The sequence below is a fragment of the Synchiropus splendidus genome, chromosome 3 (assembly GCF_027744825.2).
Source record: "Synchiropus splendidus isolate RoL2022-P1 chromosome 3, RoL_Sspl_1.0, whole genome shotgun sequence".
Classification (NCBI taxonomy): Eukaryota; Metazoa; Chordata; class Actinopteri; order Syngnathiformes; family Callionymidae; genus Synchiropus; species Synchiropus splendidus.
Window position 1 is genome coordinate 25,521,041 of NC_071336.1, and position 25,071 is coordinate 25,546,111.

General features: G+C 42.1%; 1 protein-coding gene across 5 annotated transcripts in view; it reads left to right on the forward strand.

Moving 5' to 3' along the window:
- Positions 1-25,071, forward strand: part of mpp7a (MAGUK p55 scaffold protein 7a) — a 112,943-nt gene that overhangs the window by 23,118 nt on the left and 64,754 nt on the right. For all 5 annotated transcript variants that reach the window (XM_053858353.1, XM_053858355.1, XM_053858357.1 and 2 more), the window contains 2 exons: positions 9,728-9,846; positions 20,374-20,451. In XM_053858353.1, coding sequence (XP_053714328.1) covers positions 9,728-9,846; positions 20,374-20,451 — 197 coding nt within the window. The remainder of the gene's footprint in view (positions 1-9,727; positions 9,847-20,373; positions 20,452-25,071) is intronic.

The following is a 25,071-nucleotide window of genomic DNA, read 5'->3' on the forward strand; positions in this document are numbered from 1 at the left end:
ACAGTTAGCGTCATTTCAGGCAATTACCGGCAAAGACTTGGGTTTCCAAATAAAACGCATAAAGTCTCCTCTGGCCCATCTCTGCTTATTCTTTCGTGATGGTCCTGTGAAGTTCGGGGTGTGTTGGTGTGCTGGTGAAATTTGCCCCGGATCATCGTTGAAGTCCCTAATGATTCTGGCTAGACTGACGGTTCCGCTGACTGGCACGAGTGTTGACAGGCCAGAACTGGTTGTTCTCATCGAGAACTTTGTAGCTTTAGGACTCTTGAGTGACAGTTCGTCTCTGGTTAGTGAGTTTTCATTGACGGTGGCTCATTTCAAATTGATGCTGTGTTAAGTGTGGTAGCCAACACAGTTATGTATGTTGTTTTAATCTCCTTATTCTATACATGTTTACTCTTTGGATCTTGTCTTTCTTAGACGCTCTTTAGAGTTTTCTGGGACATCACCAAATTTTTGGGAAGCCTTGACCTCTGTATTCCGATTTTGGGAGATACACATTTTGGTGCTGAAGATCATTATCTTATCTATGTCGAGATATGCACATTCAAATTTATTAATAATACAAAACTGACTGCATCAATTTACCCCGCTTGTCCTGCATGTAAGGCTGAGGCAGTGGCAAACATCACTTTTGCAGAGATCAGCCAACCACCAATATCGTCTCTTACTTGCCATTGATTGACAGCTGAAGACAACCAAGGGCAAACATTCGACTTCCTTTTGAATTATTTTTATTTTGCACAAAAAAAGTGGTTCTAAATCCATTGTCATTTCGCATCATTCTGAAATCGAGATATCTGGAATGAATATCGAAATATGACATTTTGTCCATATATTCAGCCCCAACATATTTTCCCCCAGCCATTTGAATCTCACGTGCAATTACAGCATGTATGTTTCGAAAGTGTAATAACAATTAAAAGGTCACCTGTTGCTGTCACGTGTACGTAAGGCACTCACTTTGACTCCTCGTGAGAGCCAACATAAGTTTGCTGACTCTCTTCATCAAGTTTGACTGTTGTGAAGATGCTGCCTCAAGAAGGCTCAGGTCTGCTGCAGTTTTCGTCCTGCAAATTGATCCACATTTAATGGGTGCTACTGTTGCTGCAACTGTACTGTTTTTACACAAAATTATTGAAGAACAGACGGCTTGATTTCAATAACATTTTTGAAACGATTGAAAGATTATTGCATTTTGGTTTTGGTGTTGTTCAGGATTGCCATCTGGCACCACAAACTTTTTGAAGGATTCATCAATTTTTCTGAGAGCTGCATTACTTTCTTCAACACTTGTTCTGTGTGTGTTCCGCTACTGCCACCTGCTGCCCGAGTGAGCTCATTGCTATCACTTATTATTTAATGCTTATAAGATATTGATGAATCAAATGTGTTGAATCCGTGTATCATTCGTTCATTTGTTTTTCGTTTCTGTAGTTTTGGTTTTATTATGAAAAACAAATGAACAAATGATACACGGATTGTGTTGCAGCAACCGTGGGTGCAAACGCTATTAAGAGATGTTGCTGAAAAAGTCATGAACGGGTTTCAATGGATTCTCCAAAACGAGGACCAGATGATGAAATTTGGGTGGCTTTCCAGGTTCCTGGATCCAGGAAGTCTTTGAAGGTATCCTAGTTAAGACCACCCCAGATTAGGGAGAGTGTCCTCGTAGTTGTAATTTGTAGGTTGCTTTTTTTTTCCGTTCACGACCAATTCTGCAGGGCAAGAGTCTCTTTGTACCCGAGCCTGGATCATGTAGCCAGTACAGTCTGCATATAGGTAGTCACACTCCAACCACTATCTGTAAATCTTTTACTCTCCTGTCACGAGTCTGCGTCCAACAATCACAGAAACTTTGCAACATCCTGACAGCACCTCTCTTTTCCTCCAGCAGCCCTGCCATCGCCCGACTTTTCAACACCAGCCTGACCACATTCAAACACACACCAGATAAAGCATGAGCTAAGAGTTTGGACATCACAGGGAAAAGTTAATTACTGCTGCTATCCTTCAGTAGCAGCACTCCTATTTCATCACTAGATTTGGCCAGCAGTGTGTAAAAGTGCTCTTAAAAAGGTCATTCTTGGAGTGTTTGGAGAGCAAACACGTGAGTAAAACAAATGAAGGGTGCATGTAAGATCGCACCACCTCGCCCTCATCCATTATTGCTCACTCTTTCAAATAAACTTTGAATTATAGACTAATAATTAAAGGAACATCTCCTTAGAATGAGTTAATAGTTTGGAGTTTAACTACTATTATTATCTGCTTTAAAGCAACACCCTGCCGGAACGTGGTGGTACGGTTCCGTCATATCTAACCCGGCGGGCTTCTTCCTAATGACTGCTATTTAGTGGGTTATCTACCTGCTGCTATGGTCGGTCGAAGTTCTGTTCTGTTGGCTCAGATCAGCTCAGTATATTTCAGTCCCCACTCAGGAACTGTCAGCCTTGCAAACCCAGATTGCCGCACCACACGATACGTCTTCCTGAAGAGCTCTGTGAGCTGTTTCTGCCTTCAGTATTTCGGTACAGTGGGGGATTGTCTTGTTCACAGTAAGGGCTCGACACAAGTGTATTTGCTTTAATCTAAAAGTAAACTTCTTCATTGATGAATTCTCATTTCTGTCCTCGTATATGGACATGAGATCTAGGTCATGACGAAATGGACTTCATTCAATATAGGACATGTGGACATGTACCTGATCTGACTTCATCTCAACTGTTCAAACTCTGCAATTATGCCACACTGATTCAGATGTTCAAAACTGTGTTGCACCACAGTGGCTTGGATTTTTTTATTTACATTATATATTGTGTTGTTACGCCAACATTGCAATGTGAGTCTTGTTTCCTGAATCCGGCCAGTACCTGACTAGGGACTGACACACCCTACACGTAGAACTGTTGCTCTAAAGCACTGGTTCTGGGTTCGGTGAGTCGGTCTCAGGGGTTCGGTGGAGCCTCCGCCGCAGAGGTCCACCCCTCGGTCTAGTCTGCAGTTAGTGTATCATATTTTATTTTTTACTAAAGAAGGGTTCGGTGAATGAGCATATGAAACTAGTGGGGTTCGGTGCCTCCAACAAGGTTAAGAACCACTGATCTAAAGTAATGTCCTGTGACAGTTTTACTTTATCTCGCAAAGTGGACTAAGACTTTTGACAGTTATCGTCCGTAATTGACTTTGAGATTCTTCCGAAACATCTCCAGCACGCAGAACTTTTATGAGTACGTCATGGCTAATTACTGCTAATGTGCTGGTGAATGACCTGCAAGTGAGTTTACTGACTGCTGCCTGATACCATCAACCTGTCCAGCTTTCTCTTTCGAGCTCTCCCTAGTGCATCCATTTACCAACGCTGCATGGTGTCTTTTAAAACGCAAGCCTAAGCCTGGATTGAAACCTCGCGCACAGACTCTTCCAAAGAGCCAGTGTCCTTTTATTGACCTTATTAACATTAACAGTGTTATTTCAAGCCTTACCTGCGTGTTCTATCATGGTTTATAGTCCCATTGCGGCATTTAAAGATAAGGGTGGTTCAACCTGGCGCAGCTGTGGACTATGTGGGCGAAAGTCGCATGAAAAGGCAACATATGGAAATCCTGCGATGGGACAAACGCGTTTACCAGAGCTGATAACTCATTGGCTGCGTGAGCATGTTTGTGCCGGAGTGATGGATGAGCGAGTCCAGCTATTTGATTCTGTCTGATTATGACCACCCCTAGTTGAATGTTTTTCTAATGAAAGCACCTAATATGATACAGATATTCCAATAGTCCAGTATTTCACTCATTGTTTCCACCTACACATCCTCTGATGTGAGATTAATGCATAAATAGTCTGGTAAATTTCTCCCAATGTCAACCGAGCCTATATTTATTCCAGTATCTGGTGTAATGAACGAGGCTATCTTGTGGGCGGTTTAAGAGATCCTCCAGGACTTTGCCTCCGTTCACCAGGAGGACGTATTGGTGTTAGCCGTCACTCGGAGTCTTTGGCTGGTCGCTGCCTCACTGCCACACGAACTGAAAAGCTTGGATTTGTTGCCTCTGGAAGAGCTCCCTGTTTCCAGTTACATCAGGAAAAATTCCACATCTTAGAATAAAAAGTCCACAAAAGCAGATGTAAAAGAGAGAATAAGTTTGACTGAGACAAGAGTCTTGACTTTTATTTGTTTGACTACATATAATTCTTTCGCTTTTTGAAGTATGATGACATCCTCTCGTGTTTGCTTCCAAATCACACAAACGACTAAATCATGGTTCTGAAAAACATTTTATAGATCATGTGTTCTCTTCATCTCTTAACTATTTGCTTATAGATTCATCTTTTGTTTAGCCCTCATTTTATAGTTACTTCCTCTGCAGTTCTTTTACAATGTAGCTGCATGAACTGTGTGACTAGCATCTTGTCATCAAGCAAGCAAAATATGCACCATCTTCCTCTTTGTCTTTGGTCCTCCTCCTACGTCTTTTTCATCTGCACTAGTCATCTCCATCCACTTCATGTCCTCATTCTCCACATCCACAAGTTTCATTGGTTGTCTTCCTTTCCAACATTCTTGGTCCAACGCTATGTCTCCTCTCCACGTGTCCAAGCCATCTGGCCTAACTTTGCCTTCAAACTTCTCCATGTGACCTGGCTTGTCGAGCATACACATTTTCGATCATGTCCTTTCTTAGTTACTCCCAATGACCAACTCAGTATCCTCACTTTGTCGCACCTAATTCTGCATCATGTCTTCTTGTCTGAACCATTCGTCATGACAGGTCTCACTACCGTCCTCCCAAGTGTCCCAAAGCCCCTTTCATTTTATTTTCTTTCTTCGTTCTAATTCCAATGAAGTCTTGCTCAACAACGTTTTGGCCGACATCAGTCAGTGCGGTGCGTGTGTTTTGTCGTCATGTTCGAGTCAAGTTATCCTCTGCCAGTTTCAAACGGGTCCAAACAGCAGCCTTTTATTTTTAGAACAGCTCTGAAAAGTCTCCTGCCAAACTCTGAGGCCTTGAATGAAGCAGTGAAACATCATGCTAATTTTTATGTCTTATTTCTATTCCTTCTCATCTTCCAACTTACCACCATAGAATTTGTGAGTTTGCTGTGGCACCAGGACCCACATAGTGGTTTATGGTTGCTCTCCCATTACAATTTCTCTTTTCATGGTTTGAAAGAAATAGATCTTTGGCCTAAATATGAACTGCCGACTATTATCCCCTGTATCACTGTGTTGCAGCCGGATTACGGTGAAAACTATTTTATTTACTTTGTACTTTGTGTCAGAGGTTGAGAAGGGAAAATAATTCACTTTTAAATCATCCAGACAGCAACTCAAAAGTCGATTTAATAAAATATATCTCATGTAATTGGTGGTTAATTAGCTGGCCATGGACTAGTGGCGCTTGAACGCTGGCGAATGTTCTTAAAGGAACACGCCACAGTTTTTCCTAATCTTAGACGTGTCGATACATCTCTGCAATGTAACGTCACTGCACTTTGACGGTGGCAAATTAACATCACTGCGCCCCCCGTGTAACCACTTGTTAAAGTAGGAAAAACGTGTGTGTTTGGTTGTTTCTAACTAAGGTGTGTTTCGGATCCGAATTAACCCACTAGCAATGCTGTATACCAACCAAATAGCGCTGTGCAATGGAAAGATTGAGTGCATACACAATGACGAGAGAGGGATTTATCATTTGTCTAAGATCACGTGAGAAGATATTTCATTATGGAATAGAGGTGGCAGGTTCCATTCACTGTCCTTGTTTATGACAGTGGTCCTTAGAGAGAGGAGTCCTCCTTGACTGACGATGAGGTAGCACTGACGTTGTAAGTTGTACTGGTCCACCACAAAAAAGCACCCAGTAGAGGGGGACCCCTGCTTTGCTGGAATGCTGGGGAGAATCCTGGGTCCTTTTGAAAGTTTCCAAGCGGAGAACCAGGCGATTATTGAACCTGAGGGAAACTGTGCAAGATGGGTCCTGTTTGTGGGACCACCTCTTCTCCCACATATGGTTTTGTCTGAACCTAAGGCTCTTCTCAAGAGCAAGAAGTTTGTCCATTCAATTTTATGAGACCTGATTTGACAAAATCGATGTGGTCCGACTGATGCTTAGGACCAAATATTCATCTCTGGTACTCCGTATGGAGTGCACTGTGTAGCACTTGGAAGCTTTGCATGCGTAATAAAATGTAATTGGATCAAAAAGCAGATGACCAAAATGATATGGCGGTAAGTGGGTTGAATGTCCTGGTAACAAGGCGAAAGCATTTCTTAAAATAAGCTCAGACTTTCTGGTGAGGTGAAGGCCATTTGCCATGTTATGTTTGTCTTGTATTCCAGTGTCCATGTGCATGAGATCACAGCAATGCTTGAATGCACCTGGACAACTCGATGGTAATTTGGTAAAAAAGTTAAGCTGCAGTTATTTAAAGAAGGAAAATCAATGATGGTTGCACTGAAAAGTCAATTCATGTGGGGAAACAGCTTGGCCACTGACTTCAGGGAAGTTGTGGTTTTGAACTGAGATCAGTTCTCTGCTGTTTGAGCAGAAACACTGCTAGACACATTGTGTGTTGTTTCAAGATCAGAGCATCTCCAGAGCTAATACATCACAAGTTCACGATTTTTCAATGTCTGGTTGCATGTGTCACACTTAATCAGGACTATCTTTGACTCCTGCCAGTGTGACGTGAGCAGACTTTGAAATGGAATAGAAGCCACGCGGGGGAACGTGGGTTGATGACCTGCGTTGGCTGTGAACAGCCGAGCTAAAGCTCTTCTCCTGTTGTTCGGCCTCTGCTCAGTTACATCCATCTTTCTTCTCAGTTTGTCTGGATTCTCTCCTTTCGCACAAATCTGTTAAACAAGAGCAGGTCTTATGCACTGAAGTTCATGGATTTTTAAAGAAGGACACTTTTGATTCTGTCTTATTTCTTAACCTTCAGTCATTGCTGACTAATGCGCACACTTTCTCTTTTCTGCTGTCTGTCGCAGGAACCTCCAAAAACTGTGCCGTCCCCAGTAGAAGAGCTGTGAACCTTGCAGCTAAATCATTTAACTTGGTTTTCTGATACTTTCTTAAGTTCCTTCCTTCCTTCTTGTGCACTTTTAAACTTCCTCAAGTATTTGTTTTGCTTGTGTTTTTCTTAATTTGCTAGTTAAGTAGATGAGGACAAACCCCTTAAAAAGGTCTGTCGATGTTTGCCGAAAGCAACCAAATCTACACTCACAATGCAGCCCGAGAATGTAAAATCTATTCCATTCTGTAACATTTTTGTGTGCATGTAATCGCAGCTAAGTATATGGCAAATGATTTATTTGATCATTTCACTCATGAACAAGCTCCTCAGTCAATTTTTAATGCTACATGTCTCCCCCCTGCTGTTTGGCGAACCCTGAAAACATAGTACCCTCTGTATGTATGGAAGATATACAATGGGTGTCACTAACTCATTCAGCACCTGGAGAAGGTGCATAGAGGAGGAAATGAAGTCAAAACCCTGTGTTCATTTCCTCTGTCCGAACAAGTTCATTCTCACGACTGTTTATGTTTCTATGTGTTCTTCGGTTACAAGATGGAAGTTGACCCCCATTTAGCATCTGGACATTCTGTCCGCCATGTAAATTTATGGACATGGTGATAAATATTTCTGCCAGCGGTCCCTCTGCCCTGAACACGGGCTCCAAGCAAGAACTGCTGTCTAGTTTTACTCCCCAGAAGTTGTTGACATACTGAACCATCAATCTGATGTATATTACACATAATGGCTTTCTTGTCAAGTTGTTCTACGGCTGAGGACACAGAACACAGTGGACGTGTGGGTGTGTGAGGAGAATTGCTGTTTGGCATACGAAGCGCCGACTTCCTCTGCAGGGAAAGCTTTGAAGGCTCTGGCCCTGCTGGTTTCTCCAAAGATCGTTCTGCACAACAACATGCTTGACTTCAAGACCTCTGCGCCGGGCTGATCCAGTTTGAGCCACAACTGAATAAAGTGGTCCACTACAAGACATCGCCAGATCCGCTTCACACGGCCGCCACACGAGAGGGTCCAGAATAGTCTGGCCAAAACAAATCAAATGCAGCCAGACAAGCAGTGCAAGAAAAAGGGCGGTCCACCCTTTCGTGGTCAAGTGTTGGCACGGTCACACTTTCCTTTGTGTTCTTCATCCCTTTCCTATTTAGTCCCTCCGTCTTTGTTGGACACGGTTACGGATATTACAGATCTGTTCATGCAACTGTACATCTTGGCTTGGATGAAGTTCTATCTCTTTTTATAGTGTCCACACAAAGATATTTTACCACTGCTGTGGTCTCATTCTGGCTCATCCACTTTCACTCATCCATTCTTGAATTTAATTTCAGCTCTGCTGAGTCCTTGTTTAGCTCATGGTGTTTTTCTAAAAAGCTGTTTTCGTCAGGTCAAGAAGTTTGCGCTGACCCAGTGATGGCTGGACTTGTTTCTTCGTCATGTGTTTTGGATTTGATGGACACGCTTCCTTCCAGAGTAAACTTCAAAGCTCATAGTGTAAATTTATGGTCCTGAATATGTGATGGTGAATGGTCATTTGTTTGAGACTCAGAGGGGCACTATGCTTCAGGGTTCTACCCATGATTTTTTTTTCTCAGCGTAGGGGCAAATATTGCTATCTATTAAGGTTAATGTTGATGTAATGACAACCCAACGTAGAAGTTATGACCATAAATTCCGGACTGATGCTTTTTTCTTGCGGCTTAAACGACATGGCTAATATATGGATTTTTACGGGCAAACAAGCTTCATGCTGCCAAGAGGTCGAGCCTCGCCACATCAAACCGATGAAATCACAGGCGCTTTATTTACCGAAAAGCGTTCCAAATGCACCATTTTTGGTTCCTGGACCGGAGACGGGAGGCAGCAGCTGAGACTGGCTGTGGTGGCGGAACCTAGTTTAGAAGTGATCCTCATGCATTTTTAGGCCGGGTGTATCACTGACCTTTCTATGGCACAGGTAACACTGCTGCACCCGCGGCTTATAGACCAGTGCGGCTCATGCAGGAACAAGATCTGTTTTCCTTCGGGCTGTTATCCGAAATACCCTCACCTGCTAATACACACTAACGCCAGTAGTACACTCATGCCATTCCTTAAACGCTTGATTTCTATCCATCTCTGTCTAAGATTAAGTATTCTTCTCAGCGCAGCCATGTTTTCTCTCTGTGTTTCCTCAATTTCTCTAAATCCTCTGATGAAAGACACTCCCGTTGAGCTAGCCAAGCCACTCCACTTTGTTTTGACGTTTTGATGGCGCTGCTCTGGATGTGAAGAGTTCCTTAACATGTTGGTTAAAAGAGTTTCAAGTACGGCACAGTTGGATTACTGTAGACATTTTTGATAACCCATTTGGGCTGGCTTATATTTGAGCCAGATCATACAAAAACATTGTATGTATTTGGACTATTGGAATTTTTGTTTGGTTTGGAAAGGACCGTTTAGGATTTGTGTGTCTCTTCCAAACAACTCTTGAACCTGACAAACTTTCGAAATCCTCAGAGACCTGATCAGAAATAGAAACGTATTATTCATGTGCTAGATCAGTGCACTTTTAAACTGGAATGAAAAAGCTTCTTTGTTTTATTCACAGTCTGAGCCGTCTTCATTGTGGGAGCGGCTCCAACTTGACTTCAGACTCAAGTTTGATCCACACTTTTTCTTCGGTAACCCTTGGCTTCTGTTTCTGTCCCAGGTCTGTATGAGTTGCTGGCCGCTCTGCCCTCCCAGCTCCAGCATCATGTCAACCAACCAGAAGACAACACTTTCCTTCATCACATGTTTGGAGAGCGAAGTCTCCAGTCCCTTGTCAAAGTAAGGAATTGTCTTCATTTTCTGGGGAGCTGTCCACTCTAAAATTTGTTCATCGTATCTGCAGTTCTAGTGTTGCAGTGTCTAATCGGCCTAAGGTCCATCCATGTACTTTTAGCATTCTCGATGGGCGACCTCTTCAGGTTTTGTATTTGCACTCCTACAATATAAACATATAGAAAATCTATGTATAATTGACCTCATTATATAAACAAAAATACATATTTTAGTGCTCCATTTGTGACATGCTTAATAACACTAACATTTTCTTTCTGTACACTGTAGTTATTTTTTTATTAAGTGAGCTATTGATTCCACAAACGTAACTGAAAATCTAGATAAACTGAGTTCATCACTATCAACTTAAAATGATGATGCTTGTTAACAAATATTAGCATGTATTGCTGAACTTGCAGTATTGCAATGTATCTCAATAACGTAACGTATCGCTACTCCTATATTGGGATATGCTTCGTATTGCAACATACCGGCCAATACAAAGCCCCGTCTTTAATAAACTCTAGTGCATTAATCTTCCCAGTCCGAGTTTTAGTCCAAATGTGTGTCGTCAAAGGTTTAAAGGTAAACAAAATAATGCATACTTATCTTAGTCGTTCTCAACAATCACACAAAAGTGTTTTTTTTGTTTTTTTTCGTCTTCTGCCTGGTGTTTTCTTTGACTACAGTCAAGTCAAGTTTCAAGATTTAGACCTCTTGGCACAAAGGGTGTTGCTCTTTGCCAGAAACTATTCCATTCTTCATCTGGCACCGAGCAGAGCTATGTCTTTTACGCTCCCCTTAATTCAGTGACGTCTCTGATTCACATAAAAACACACGTATGCACGTCCATGCGACGCTGCCCTAATCACAATCTCTAATTCCAGTCTTCTTCTTACATCATTAGACTTTATTATCATTCCAACTGTCTACCCACCCAGACGTTCGACCTCCTCCCAGCCAGCGTCGATGGTTATGTACTGTTGTTCGGCCAGATAGCTCTGAGTCTGTGGGGAAGACGAGAACAGTTGATAACTTTATTCCGTGGATAATGAGTTTAACACGTTGGGTCTGTCTGTCCAAAGCTCATCTTCACTTAGGATTTACTGCACGCTGCAGCGTACCTTTGTCTCTGTCTGCTGCCAGAGGAATCAGAGGAGATTTTCTGCTTTGAATCAGCTTGTTTTCAAACAATCAACCGGCTAAATATACCATATCTGCTTCGACTCATACATAAATCTGCTCAGTTTAATACAGACACTGGAATTTAGACGCATCCTCTGTTTCCTTTTCCTCAAAAGACACCGGGTCTGTGCGGTGAATTGTCCCCCTTTCTCAGTCGATTTCTAATCAGACTTGTTACAGAGAGATTTCAGACCAAATATTTTTGATAGGAATTTAATCCGCTCCCTTTCAGTCTCCCTCGTGAAAGCCCGTTTGTTCTGGATCCAGGGTTGTTACACACTAACGTGAGCATGTAAAAGCCGCTGAACTAGGGAGCACCGCAGATGCTGGAGCTGAACCCTCAAATCTGCTGGAGTAAATCAGAGGGTTTCATTTGAGACTGAAGTTGTTATGAATGGCTGAAAAATGGAGAAACTTTAGGAAGGCAATTGATGGACAGGGTTAGCGTTTCATTCCTTTCTGCTCCAAAGAAAATACTTAAAATACAGTCCAGACTTGGGCAAAGTTTGGCACGGGGCTGAATGTGGCCTTTTGGCAACATTTATCTCTCCTTTAGGAGGTCAGTGTAAAACGACAAAACTGACCACGTGAGCAATTACATTGTTTTGTTTGGCAGTCGTTGGTGCAATATCTAATTGTCCAGGCCAGCAGTGATATCTTTTTTTCCCATTATTCATATTTTTATCCTGTTATTGATGGAAGTTTAAATATACTTAGAATTACTTAGTCTTCTCGCATTACCATAAACGGTTGTCTTTATTGAACTTTATTTCTGCTCATGTATGAATGTATTCAAAATGTAAATATACCCGGTTTATTGTTATTTTTTATTTTTATTTTGACCAATAATTCTTAACCAAAATCTCCCATCCATCCTTAATCAATGTGGGTGTGACTGTACGAAAGTGTTGTGTGTCGATAGGTTTAACAATTGATGTTGATTTCTTTCAATATACTATTTTGGAAAAATGCAGTCTTTGATTTGATCGTTCCGACCAAAACAACAAACAAACATTTTTCTCTTGTCTATTTTACAAAAAATAAAATAAAGAGTTTTACAGTCCTTTTTTTAATAGAAATTGTTGGACTGTGTAATGTAGTATAATGTAGCCCTGGTGAGGTGTTGTTGCGCGCATTTGATATAGATGGTTATTTTAGGTTCTGTGACGTAAACAAATCAATAGTCTACATACATGTAATTGGTCTGTTCCCAAAATTCATTACTCATTATCAGGCTGTGAGTATTGCTTCCATATTCAGAAGCATCTCCTCATACTCGGTTCAGGAATTAAGTATATATATATATATATATATATATATATATATATATATATATATATATATATATATATATATCTCAGAGAAAAACGTTGCATTTGGTGCTCTAAATTCTGATATTCATGATCTTCATTTTACACTTGTTCTGACCTCCGTACGAATGAATGAAATATCATATAATGTGTTTTCAGAAACTGAATTTAATATTTGATCTGACTAGATTTCTGATCTTGATTCAAGAGGGCTCAGTTTGCAGAGATTCTGAAAAATGTTATATATTACGGGGGCTTAAATGCAAGCGCACGTCTCTTTTATGCTATGTATTTGTAAGTCAGTGACGTCCTGAGAAAAAAAACAACAACAGGTTTTATTCAGGATTAAACCAATATGGTACACTACAACCTTGCTTGAAGTCTGTTCTTCAGTCCCTGCCAATTTTCACCCCCCTATTCTTCCTGGTCTGGCATACGCTTCACAGATCAGACACAACCCACGATGTTAAATGTTAGTGTCCGACTACACCCAAACCTGATTGGGCGTCACAACGACTTAAGAGGCAGCACCTTTCTTCATTGGGTTTGATTACAAATTTGGACCGTCACCTTCAGGTAATGCAGCCGAAGCCAACTAAAGTGACGGCTCAGGTCGCTCAAACAAACGCGGGCTTCATGCTGGACAAGAAGTCATTCCGCACGCCTGCGATTTCGAAATCATGGTGTCACAACGAGACATCAAAGATGGTTGCCTTTGTCTACGCTTGAAATTTGACGGTGAGAAAGCGAGCCGCTTTTAGTGTCTCCTCACGTTAGAGCGCAGACAAGAGCAGAGTGTCCCTTTCCAGACAAGCAGAACTGTGCGTTTCCTCTGCTTTCGACTTGGTCCTGAGACACGAGCCAGCCTGTCGCTCAGCGAGCCAAGCGGACGGACGGGCAGACCTGGAAACACACAGTCGTACAGAACAAGCGTCTCTCCTTACAGCAAAGACCAACATTCATGTGTTCATGGCTAACATCAATGGCACGTCATTAATAAAACCTTTATCGTCTCTTTCCCCAAAGCCATGGCTTCTAATGCACCACAGATTCGATTTCAAATTGCTGCGAAGAGGATTCTTTACAGACAAAAGGACAGAGTGCAGAAACACACTCATCATGCTAATATGACAGTTTCTGCGGCCTGAATCTCCCATATGGAAGTGCTCATGTCTCACCTGGATATTTGTGGATCATCAGTCATTATGTTTCACATTGAAAGCAACAGAAAATGAATGTCTGATTTCAACCAGACGTCTCTTGTCTCTCATTGTCTGCTCTGATCTGAAGAAGCCTGTAGCCTCACGCTTGACTCCTCGTCTGATCATGTCTCTGATAACACTGAAATGAATTATCTCATTTTAATAGACAGGAATCACTGTATCATCTTACCTTGCAGACTTTTCATTGAGCTGACTGGAAATGCTGCTTGCACAGTCCAGGCGACAGTTTCTTTACTGTATTCCCCCGCACTCACTCAAACTCTGCCAAGTCGCCGTGCTGTAAAAAGCCACAGGAAATATAATACAATATTCAATTTCCACCTGTCTCAGGTGGGGCTCCCATTTCAGCCCAAGTTTCTGTCAACAGGCCTTAAGCCGAGTCTCGAAATCCTTCATTCTGTGGTCACTCAGTGTTCCTCTAAGTCGGGCTCCTGTTCGTCGCTAATAGGCTTGGCGCTTGTGTCTTTGTTACGCAGTAGTACTGATGGGCGCTCGCCAGTTTGTCTCCTCCACACGGAAGCGTTTTGATGGCATCTTAGGCTGCCACTGTTGTTTTGATGGAAAATTTCACCTATGTTGATGAATGAGCTCATTTTCAGACAAGCGAGTCTGTGTTCAATAAAGACCAACACTTGGTATCCAATGAATAACTGGCTACAAAGTGGTCCAAGTCTAATGACTCAGCCTGTAGTAGCGTCAACCTTTGACAGTCACAAACTTGCTCTATATCCTGTGACTGCGTCACATTGAGAGGCCAACAGTGGCTTTGCACCCGCATTAACATACATGTTCTGAGATCTGGATGTGCATCAATGTCCCTTTTCATCAGAAAATACCATTTAAAAAATAGCGTTTCTTAAAGTTTCAACACTAAATAAAAAACTATCGTCGACGCACCCTGGAAGTAATGGCCTTTGGAAATCTTGAGGTATTAAGACAACTTTTGCCCTTTCTATCAGTAAAAAGTCTATTTTGGGACAGAAGGAAAAGTTCTGTCATATGACTGTAGTGGTTTTCCAGGTCACTTTAGGTGACCCTGATTCTGGATTTCTTATGCAATGAAGCCTAAAGTGAAACCAGAAGGGCTGTCGTGAAGCAGACGGAGTAGATGGGGAATATGGAAACAAGTGATACTGTGCCCTGCTGTGTGTGGAGAGTTACTGAAAGACTTCATAGGCTTAGCTCAGACCTTCTCACCACTTCACCGTGCACCCATTACATATGACACCCTGATATAACCTCTTGAAACCACAGCTTTTTGGAGGTGTTTTTTTGCCGTTTGGGACAAGTAAGAAGAGCAATGACTCCTGTCACTTGTCTTTGTGAACAAAGTCTTTTTATTAGATCATAGCTACTGCTTTAGTTATTATTATTGCAAAATTGAATAACATTTGGAACTAGGGATTGTTGCATATTTTAGGAACTCTGATCTGATTCTGAAAATTTCCCCAAAACTTGACATTACTGCTATATATTTCTCGCTGAGATGAATGTGGTATTGGTACAGTGTGTAACTAGTAGGTTTAGTGTCCTAAAATGTGGCCTGCTAAAATGTTTTTTAAGTGGCATCTTATTGAAAGGCGAAAGTGTAACATCTTTAGATGTTACCACCCAGATGTTAATACTACATTAGATTTCTGACATTTAAAACAGGCATACACTGGTTCGACACCCACAAAATCTTGGCTGGTTAGCTGAAAGTCACCTGTTAGCTAACCTTAATCTCTTCAGCAAACAGAAAAAAAAACGATTTCTCCAAGATCTATGCAGCTTCCTGTAAGTTGGGTCATGTTTTTGTTTGTTCCATAAAACGGCATGGATATGGAGTGACAGTCAATCGATTCAAGAGCTCTAAGCTCTGATCTGGAGCAGTAGAGGTATTTGACTGCGGATATTTGGGGCTGGTGGTCATTGGAATTTTGATCTGGTCATGCGTGTCTGTTGTTCAAATATAGTGCGTTCTCCACAATGTATCTGCCAATCTCAAGTGCTCATGTGACTGAGTCATGAGAGCAGGAGGAAGAATTTAATTAACTAGTCTTAAGATAAGATAAATGTTTTTTTTTATGACATTTTATATATTTGTACAGTTGAAAACAGGTTTCAGTCACCTTCATACCTTGTATACTGCCTGTATATTGGATCATATCGAACCCCTGTAGAACACCTGATCATGGATCTTTTCAGAGTGAGACGACGCACAAATGTATGTGAGAAAAATACCGTCCGGCTAAACTGTTTAGCGAAAAATGTTCTGGACAGTCAACAATAACCAGAGTCTTGAGGAGAAACACAATCCAGCCTTGTGATCTCCAGGCCTCTCCTTCTCCTTCCATCAGCACAGCTCTCCATCTATCAAGCCCTAGTCTCCGGTATGCTCTTTCTCCTCTTTTTCCTTTCCCAAACTCTGCCTCCTCTCTGTTTGGCTTGGTGTGTAGGGTATTCACGTTTCCTAACCTCATGACAATCAATGCCTAAGACTGTCATTGTTCTTTTCACTCTGGCATGTTCTTTGATCAAGGAGTTACTGTGGATGGAGTTTGAAATTACTGAATTTAATGACTGGAATATTTTCAGGGCCATTCCTTTTGATGCTTCACCCTGCAGCACTGGGTCCTCAAAGTATTTTGTCTTAATAGAGGGGAAGTTGAAGTTATGTTTTTCTTCCAGTCCCTTCCCATTAAAATATTTCTCTCATGTATTTTTGTTTTTGATGTCCTTCACCTTGTGTTTTGGGGAAGTCTACAGGGTATTTCCGGAAGCTTCAATCTAGAGGTGACGTTGTCAAAATTAGGAAGATAATGTTTTTGACTCACCGGGTGACGCGTTCTTGGAACCTTCATCAAGACTGCTGCTTCCAGAAACGGGCCTCTGATAAGTTTAAGAAATTAGCTCACTGGACGGAGGGATGTTTAGTAAAGGCAGTGACTATACTAGTAGTGGTCGGTACAAGGGGGCGGAAACGCCTTCTCGGCATTGCTGCTGGATGCACCTGTGGTCAGATTCAGCTTCTTCAGCCAGGAACTGCCAGTCAACAATGTTTCACGTGCTTAATCCTGGAACATCCGCCAGTGGTAGAGCAGTGATAAGGATGTCTCCCTGCTACCTCCTGTCACTCATAATGGGGCAGAAAGGGAACCATTGTTGGTTTAACTCACCGTTTCCCCTGCACTTGTCCTCTCTCCTTCTCAAAACTCGATTGTGCGTCTTTAGATTCCGCTCTCAGTTGGCTTGTGGTTGGCCTTTTTTCGGCTCGTGGACAGCTTCCATCCTCCTGCTCATTGAGGAGCATATATTCAATCTCACCATGTCAGACATGAGAGAATCAGAATGTTGGTGAAACCCATTTGCTACCCTGTTGTTGATACTCCAGCACTCCTTCTATCTCCCTCAGGAAATAGTCATGGTGCCACCTGAAACATCCTTGCAGCCGACTGGATGTTTGCGTAGGAGTGGTGACGAATGACCAACATTCCTTGCTCCACTGGTGGAGGTTCTAAAGACGAGGGAGCATGCTATATGTTGAGCAGATGAGGAAGTTTGAGGGGTCTTGTTAAAGGCATCTACGGAAGGTCTGCCCGACTGATTTGGTCCCGCATTAGGGTGCAACTGCTGGCTTATTGTTTGACTAGCCGCCTCCCTGTGCAAGACATCGGGCTGTCGGAAATGTATGCTATTTCTTTTCTTGTCCTTATTATTTTTGAAAGGGATCACAGCAAAAAATTAACTTATGTAATATGTCGTGATAAGTTTAAAATCCGTTTCAGTTCACCAACTAACGTTGCGACTTTACAGTCTGAAAGTTGAAGGTGCTGGTGGCGTCATCCATCTAATTCAGATGTTTTCTTTAGCTGACAATGAGTAGAGATGAAGTCACCGAAAGTCCTGTTTGTCCTTTTTTAGGACACGTTTCAGTCGAGGGTGGAGCTGTTTGGGAACAGTAGAGAGTAACTGTTCAAATATGTTGTGGTGATGTGAAATTAAACAGATGAGGAGAAAAATTTCCAGGAATTTCAAGCGAATGGCAGTCTCTAATTTGATCCCATAAAACATACAACACAGTGACTGCACTTTAACACTGCACCACTTAAGCGTTCAGATCCTTCCAGCTAATGTTTTCTCGGTCCCAAGCCTCTTTGGTACTTATGCACACGTCTTTCTCCGGTTGAAAATGTCTGCCGTCTGTGTTTCACCGTCTTTTGCCGATTCCTGATCCAAATGTCTTGTTCTGGGGTCTACATCGAACAAGCATTTTACTCCATTAGGTCCTGAGCAGATCGCGACATGCCTAATGCACCATGTTTTATGGTTCTGTAATGTCGGCTTTACACAAGGATTTGAACCTCTTAGGCTGACCTTTAAACATGACTGCTCTTTTGGTCAGTTCACCACTTTTTTACAGGCTATAATTTATCACACTAGACTGTGTCAAGAAGTTGAGCCAAAATGGATTCACCATTATAGTTTAAGTAGACTGGAAAAACAACAGACAGGCTTTATGCAAATCATGGGAGGCGTGTTTCATCAAAAAAAAAAATTCACTGTGATCAAATCGTAAGACTGATGAACTGTTTGGACTGTGGTGAAAACCATGATAGCACTGCTGGTTTTGTGCCCAACAATGTGGTCATAAAACCCAAATAGAAAAACCATTAAATCCTTCTTGCATAAAGGAAATCTGGCTTATACAGTATGGACTCTATATGCAGTTACTGTCGTGTGTGGGCAAGATAATAAAGGGTAGGATAGCTACTGCACAAACTGAAGTAGCTGTTGGGGCTGTCACCTGCATTGCAAGTGCACAGCTTTGTGTGAAGTCTGTTCACTTCGATCCCTTTTTCAGCATTTGAAATCTGACCAATACCTGCGTGCGTGTGCTGGAGTTCGAGTCTCGATAGAGAGTGACAAGTCTTTCAAAAGCATTGCAAATATGGATGGTACCAATATATATTACCTTGTCTCTTTATCAGTGTTTCCTATACTGAAATTCATTGTTAACTTCGGAGGTAATAGGTCTCCAGTCATCTCCAGAGGATGTGGAAAAAGCAAGAGCAAGTATGATGGAACGCGGGATTCTGGACAGGATTGTAGACTTGCAGAATGAGTTGTCTGTCCTTAACTGTCTTCCTTTTAAGGGAGGAATCTTCCTCTTCTGATGACGACAAAGCCTTGTCTTTGCTGGTCACGCTTGGCTACACATCAACCAAAGCAAAAGAAAACTTGCCCCATGGATGGAGGATCTCAGAATAGCTATTGAAATGACAGAGTCTGTCATTAATCAGGATTTCAGATGCATTCAACTCTCTGGAAATGAACAAGTTTATGAGCCTCACAAATTCAAAAACAAGTTTTGGCCTTCAAGTAACCAAGAGTGAAAAACTTGGCTTCACTTGCTTGAGTCTGCAACTTGAAACTGAGCCAGTTCCTGCCATCACAGGCCCCATTGAGCTCATCACTTCCTTGAAAGTAGGCATCTTACCTGGTCGTCTTCCTTCAAAGGTGCGTTTTCAGAGTCCGGTCTCCCCCTTTAGTCAAAGCTGGCCGTTGCAGTGAGTTGACAGAAATGGAAACGAATGAAATGTTGAAAACGCAATGAATAAATAAATAAAAATAAAGGAAGTTTCCTACATCACTAGATCATTGGCTATACAAAAAAATCTCTAAACAGATGACAAATTCAAACCCATGAGCTGCCAGATGAAAAACAAAAGGACAAACGGGGAAACAGTAGAGGTAGTGAGTGAGTGAAGCCGGGTTTGTCAAAGCAGTGCTGCTGGGGTTTTCATCTGGGTGCATCATGTGTCTGTCAGTGAATTCTGAGACTCCAATAGTCCCACAATCCATCACGATGGGGAATTCAGACACTGCACAGTTAGCATTGATACTCGTATCAATGAGGCTTTTTGTAAAAAGAACGTGAAACAGATGCTTTAATTGCGACAACTGAATCAGCCTGCTGTCTGACAGCGCTGTCTCCTTCTGCCGATAAATCTGTTGCAACTTGTCACTGACGGATGTGTGCGCTGGGGCCAGTGATCTTCACAGTTGCTCCAGTTCCACCAGCACACTGGAACGCTTTCTCGGACGTCCAGCTGGAAGTGCCGGCTGCAGACCAAATATCAGTCATTCAGAGATGTGACGCAGCTAGGATCCACTGCGCCGTGTTGAGACACTCTGGATTGGCTGTCGGAGGATCTGTCTCTCTCTGTCCGCTGATGGTGGCTGACAGCAGCCTGCAGCTTGTCAGTGCATTCTCGCACAGCTGGGCCTAAATCACAAACAGGATGGATGGGCTGTTCTCGTGTGTGTCTGTGTGTGTGTGTGTGTGTGTAGGCCGGGGCAAGTGTTCGAGTGTGTGGGCGCTCGTGTACAGTATGTGGAAGCGATCCCTTCTCTGCTCCATACATCAACGTTTGAGTGATGATGTGTTCTTGTGTGTTTAAATGAGTAAACGTTACACATCAGTTGGGTTTACTTTCCGTTTTAGTAACTCTCCAGAGATACTTCCTTGTCTCTCGCAATTATACCAAGGCCGCGTTGAGGCCGATAAGGAAATGTTTAACCAATATACCCCGGCTGTTGAAATGATTTGGGCTACTCAGAGGGCCACTCGGGTATATCGGTTGCACGGTGGAAAACAGTTTCTAAAGAAGCTAAGTCATGTAAAGTACTTAAAAACGATCCGGTGTGTTCTGCAGAAAAACCACGTGTTTGCTATGGGATGCTTTTCCACTAAAGACACCTTCCTTCCTCTTCGTAGTTCATCCTCCTGTTTCTCATTCTCACGCACTAATAAATGAAATTTGCCCTTTCAGATCCATGAGCGATTGCGCAACTATGAGGCACGAAAACCCATTCCCGCGTTGGACAACGTAACTGCTCTGTCCAATGATGTGAGTATTTATTCTACCTTCATTTATTGTTCAAGACACATGGTATTTCAACTCTGTTTACGGCACATTCCATTGGTAAAGGTCCCATAATAAGATAATTACATTTTAAATTTTTTTTAGATTCCGGATAATTACAAATGGGGCTTGTATTTCTCTAAATAAAATACGTTATGTTCTCTAGAAGTTTATTTCTCTCAGCTCTCCTGGTCATGTTGTTGTGGAGACATTTGCCTGTCCTGTGGTTGAAAGCAAGTGATCATTATTATAGTGGCTGGATTATTCATGGTAAACGGTTACGATACAATATGGGAGAAACATGTTTGGTCGTGTTGTGGCCAAGACCCCTCACCTAACCTAAACAGATTTGAGACCAAAACTTAGAGGGCCTGAGAACAAGTCAAGGCCAACACCAACACCAAGACAATACTAAATACAGAGGGATAAATCTGTTTGCCATATAGACACATATACAGACCCATATAGACGCACACATTTATTTCAAAGTGCAAAAGGAATTGTCGTAATTTATTCAAAATAAATAAACAACTGAAATACTTTTATTGGAACAAACTACCATAAATTCTGGGCTCCTGAACATTAGCCACACCCACTACATTTAAGAAGCACAAATGATGTTGAACATACAGAAGCCGCACCGGTCTATAAGCCGCTAGTGCAGTGGTGCTGTCTGCGCCGTAGAAAGGGCAGTGGTGCGTCAAGGTTAAAAATACCTGAGGAGCTCTTCTTACCTGGTTTTGAAAGCGGGGTTCAGCATGGAGACTGACTCATGAAACAAACTCTGAACTGGAATCATAAAATCGTCACATCTTCGATTGACATTAAAACTGACTTTACACCCTCACCCCTACAGATTGTCGGTCAAAACATGGGCACAATATATTTTGCTGCAGCTCTATTTTATTAATCCGATCCTATCCTCAGCATAGGAAATATAATTTTATATATTTTTTTATGTACTGCCCTCCTGAGATCAAAAGCCAAAGGTTATTATTTTTATTCTTTTGCATTTGTGAAGGGTCGTGATGACAAATTCATGAGTTAAAGAGTCACTCGTGCTTGTTGCAGTTACACATGCCAGGCCGATTGGTGGCATCGCAGTGTTCTAGCTTGCAAAACAAGCAAACAAATCATCATGGGACACAATACACAAGTGAATTAATACAATGGGCACAGTTGATGGAACCTGAAATATCGGAGTGGGTCAGGTTGTCAGTCAAAATAGAGCGTACAAGTTGTCATGCAGTGCAACACAAGCTCATGAATTAAATTCGATCAATTAGAACCTAAATAAAAACAAACATTTTGAACCAAAAAAATGTAAATTTCGTCATTGTGTCTGATGGAATTTAAGGTGGAGGAGAATCGATGCTATTCAGATGAAGCTGCTCCACAGGGTACTTTTCGAAATCTGTGTTGACCTCAGAACTATATGGAATGTCATGTTTCATATTTTCACATGCATGTTGCAGCGCCAATGACCGAAAATTGCTGCCCGCTGAAACAGCAGAAGTCCATTTTAGGCCCATTAATGTATTGTTGTTTAATATATCCATTATATAAGTTATATTTCATGACAAGTGTCATGAAGATAATGAAGATTTGATTGTTTCTTTTGAGTCTGGGTGGTGTGGCTATTCAGGTTTAAGTCTCAACCATCTTGTAGCTTTCAGTTTAACCACTTAAATGAGAAGCCAATGCTAAGCTCCAAACTTTGTTGAGGTGCACACAAACCCTCAAAAACAAACCACCACAGATGCCAATTGTGAGACGCAAAGGTCAACTTGGTTGATCTCTGTTGTCATGCTTTATTTTTAGTCTCGAATCTCAGCAGCATCGACCAAAACAAGACCATATTAGAGCAATTAGCAGCGTAGAAAGGATCCCTGTTGGCTGCCCCCAGGTTTGCGGCACAAAGCCGTTGACCTCACTCCCCCAGATTTTCTTTCTTATTCTCTACAAATTACAGACTTTCAAATTTATGCTTCCTGGTAAATGCCCCACAAACTGTCTCCATGGGATTATCAGGTACCAGGATACATCCCAGTGATGGTGTATCAAAGTCTGCTGCTACACACCACATTCTGGACCCTGGAAAAGAAAAACATGAAAAAAAAAGCTTCACCACCACAGCGTTGAAGAGTATTTTTAAAATGGGATTGTTTTTCACCCATGACGCTGCTCCAGTGGAAGGCTATTGATGTGGCGGCTCAGGACCGAAGTGCGGAGGGAGAGATATACCGTTGGATTAAATTCATTTTGCTCTCAGGTTTCAGGTAATGGAGGCTTAAAATATTGCTTAACATAAAATGACACTGTAACCTCCGGCTGCCCCCGACTGCACTGTCTAACTCACACAGCAGGTGACTGCCACTGCTCCGAAAGGGAAAGACAATCAATAGTGTTTATGAAAACATGCCTGCAGATGTATGGAGTTTCTCGACTGAGGCCATTAGGACTGAAATACACCTTCATCTTCACTCTCTCGCTCATCAAGTGGCCGCTCATTAAACCCTCATCTGAAGTTATTCTACTCCATATACTGGTAATTTTTGTCCTGACGATACCATTAAGAACCGCTAGGTGCCGCCACTTGGCTCCGATTTAAAGATATAGAACGATCAGCAACAGTTTGTGTGGTGCATTTGACTGGTGAATGTCATAATAAAGGTAAGAATTTCGCTACCGTTGTTGTTTGCAGGAATAAATGAGTGCTTTCTAACAAGAATTTGCTTTGCAAATAATAATAAAAAACATACACCTGCATGTTCAATCAATTGATATCTTTTAGCCATGTTAAAAATAAGTGGGGCCTGGCTAAGATGGCAGCATAAAACAGAATTTAATAGTTACCTCAGACCTGATTCTCTTCTCCCTTATTGTTGTTCTGAATTCTCCAGGAGTTGTCAGATACCAATACCAATTTGAAGTCCGTCTGTTGGCTCATATAGACAGAGCGGAGAATTTAAAAGAAAACAGAACCTTTGTACCTGCACGTGTATATCTCATGTACCATTAGTGTATTACCATCATAAAATGGGACACGGACTAGTTATCACAAACTGTGAACAAGGCTGGACCTAAAGCGGAGCCTTGAGGCACACCCTTTGGATCCGGAAGCGGAGAACAGCCTGCTGGCCTGGATACATTTGTGTGTGTGAAATTATTTGAAACTGCATGTTATAACTATGACTGCTGCAAACATTCGTTCTCAATATTTAGCTATAGCTTTGATTTTCAAAAGATGTTCTGTTCTAATTTGCTAACATTGTTCTTTGGTTTGATGTGGAATTGTAGAGCGGCAAAATGAAGATGGCAAAAGTAAACCACGCATGATGCTGAGTGGTTGTTTGACTTAGAACGGATTACTGGGTCGGAGATCGTGTCTGATTCCTCTCGCAGGAAGGACCTGCTTAGATGTTCATTTTCCATGTTGCGTTGCTGCAGCAGATATTACAGTGGCGCTGGAAATATACAGCTTTCTGTCCATCTCTTGCTGTAAATACTGTTGTGGTGAAAAGGTGGAAGAAGCTGTGCCAGAGTTTGGTCTTCAGCTGACTGACTGGTGGAACTCGTATGCATTATTTGTCTTGGCTCTTCTCTTACTTTCTCTTCGGCCCTTGTGTACGTGGACGCCTGAACTGCATTCACCCGACCATTCATTTGCTTGGTTTCCGTACACCGGTCTAAACTAATGGAAATAATAAAAAGTAGTTGCCGACTTCAGTGACGGAGCGTCCTGCCTAACCCCCCCACCCCGATCCCCTCAATTCACCCCCACATCACCCCTGTTGCCTTATTCCTGTCCCACCTGAGTCGTCAGTCACACTAACTGTAGATCTTTCCAACTTCTGTCAGGAGCAGCGCTCTCTTCAGGGAGACGTCCCTGGTCAGATTATCTGTTATGTGATGACAACACGGAACCCCCACTGCAAGTCCCAGCGTTTACTTCTTTGTTTCACTGTCGGAGCCGCCAAGAGCTGATGAGGTTTAATGTTGTTGTTCTTCTGATGACAACTGCAGTGGTGAAGTGGGAAAATTAAAGCTCATGAAAAAGATTAAAGACATGTACCAGAACCTTCTCATTGCCATCATTAAATAACTCCAGTACACCTCTATTGGACCATACAGTCAGTGGTGGGCTTATGAGGCTTCATGAAATAGTGTCCTAATTTTCAGAGCTCAGTTGGTGTCACTCTCGGAATGGCATTTGAAGCGGTTGTTCAAATCCAATGGTTTTAGAGCAGAGAGTGCCATCGGGTGGGCTCTGAAAATGAGGACACTGTTCCATGAAGCCTCATCAGATCATCACTACGTACAGGCCAGCCTTCCTTGCGCCTGGTTCACCATGTTTAACTTTTTCAACTGTTCATAATTTGGAAGGGAGATTGTTGCAATGTAACCGGCCATCACAATGTTCAAATCCTAAACCTTTATGTTGACCCCTATATGCTTCCTCTTACCAGTATGTTGTGCAAGGACTGTTCCACAGAGGTAGATTTGAAGGTTTTTTTTTTTAATTATATTTGAATGAAATGTGGATCAAATCAAAGTGTATATATCTTTGTCATCATGTCTCACGTCCTGGCATAATTACACTTT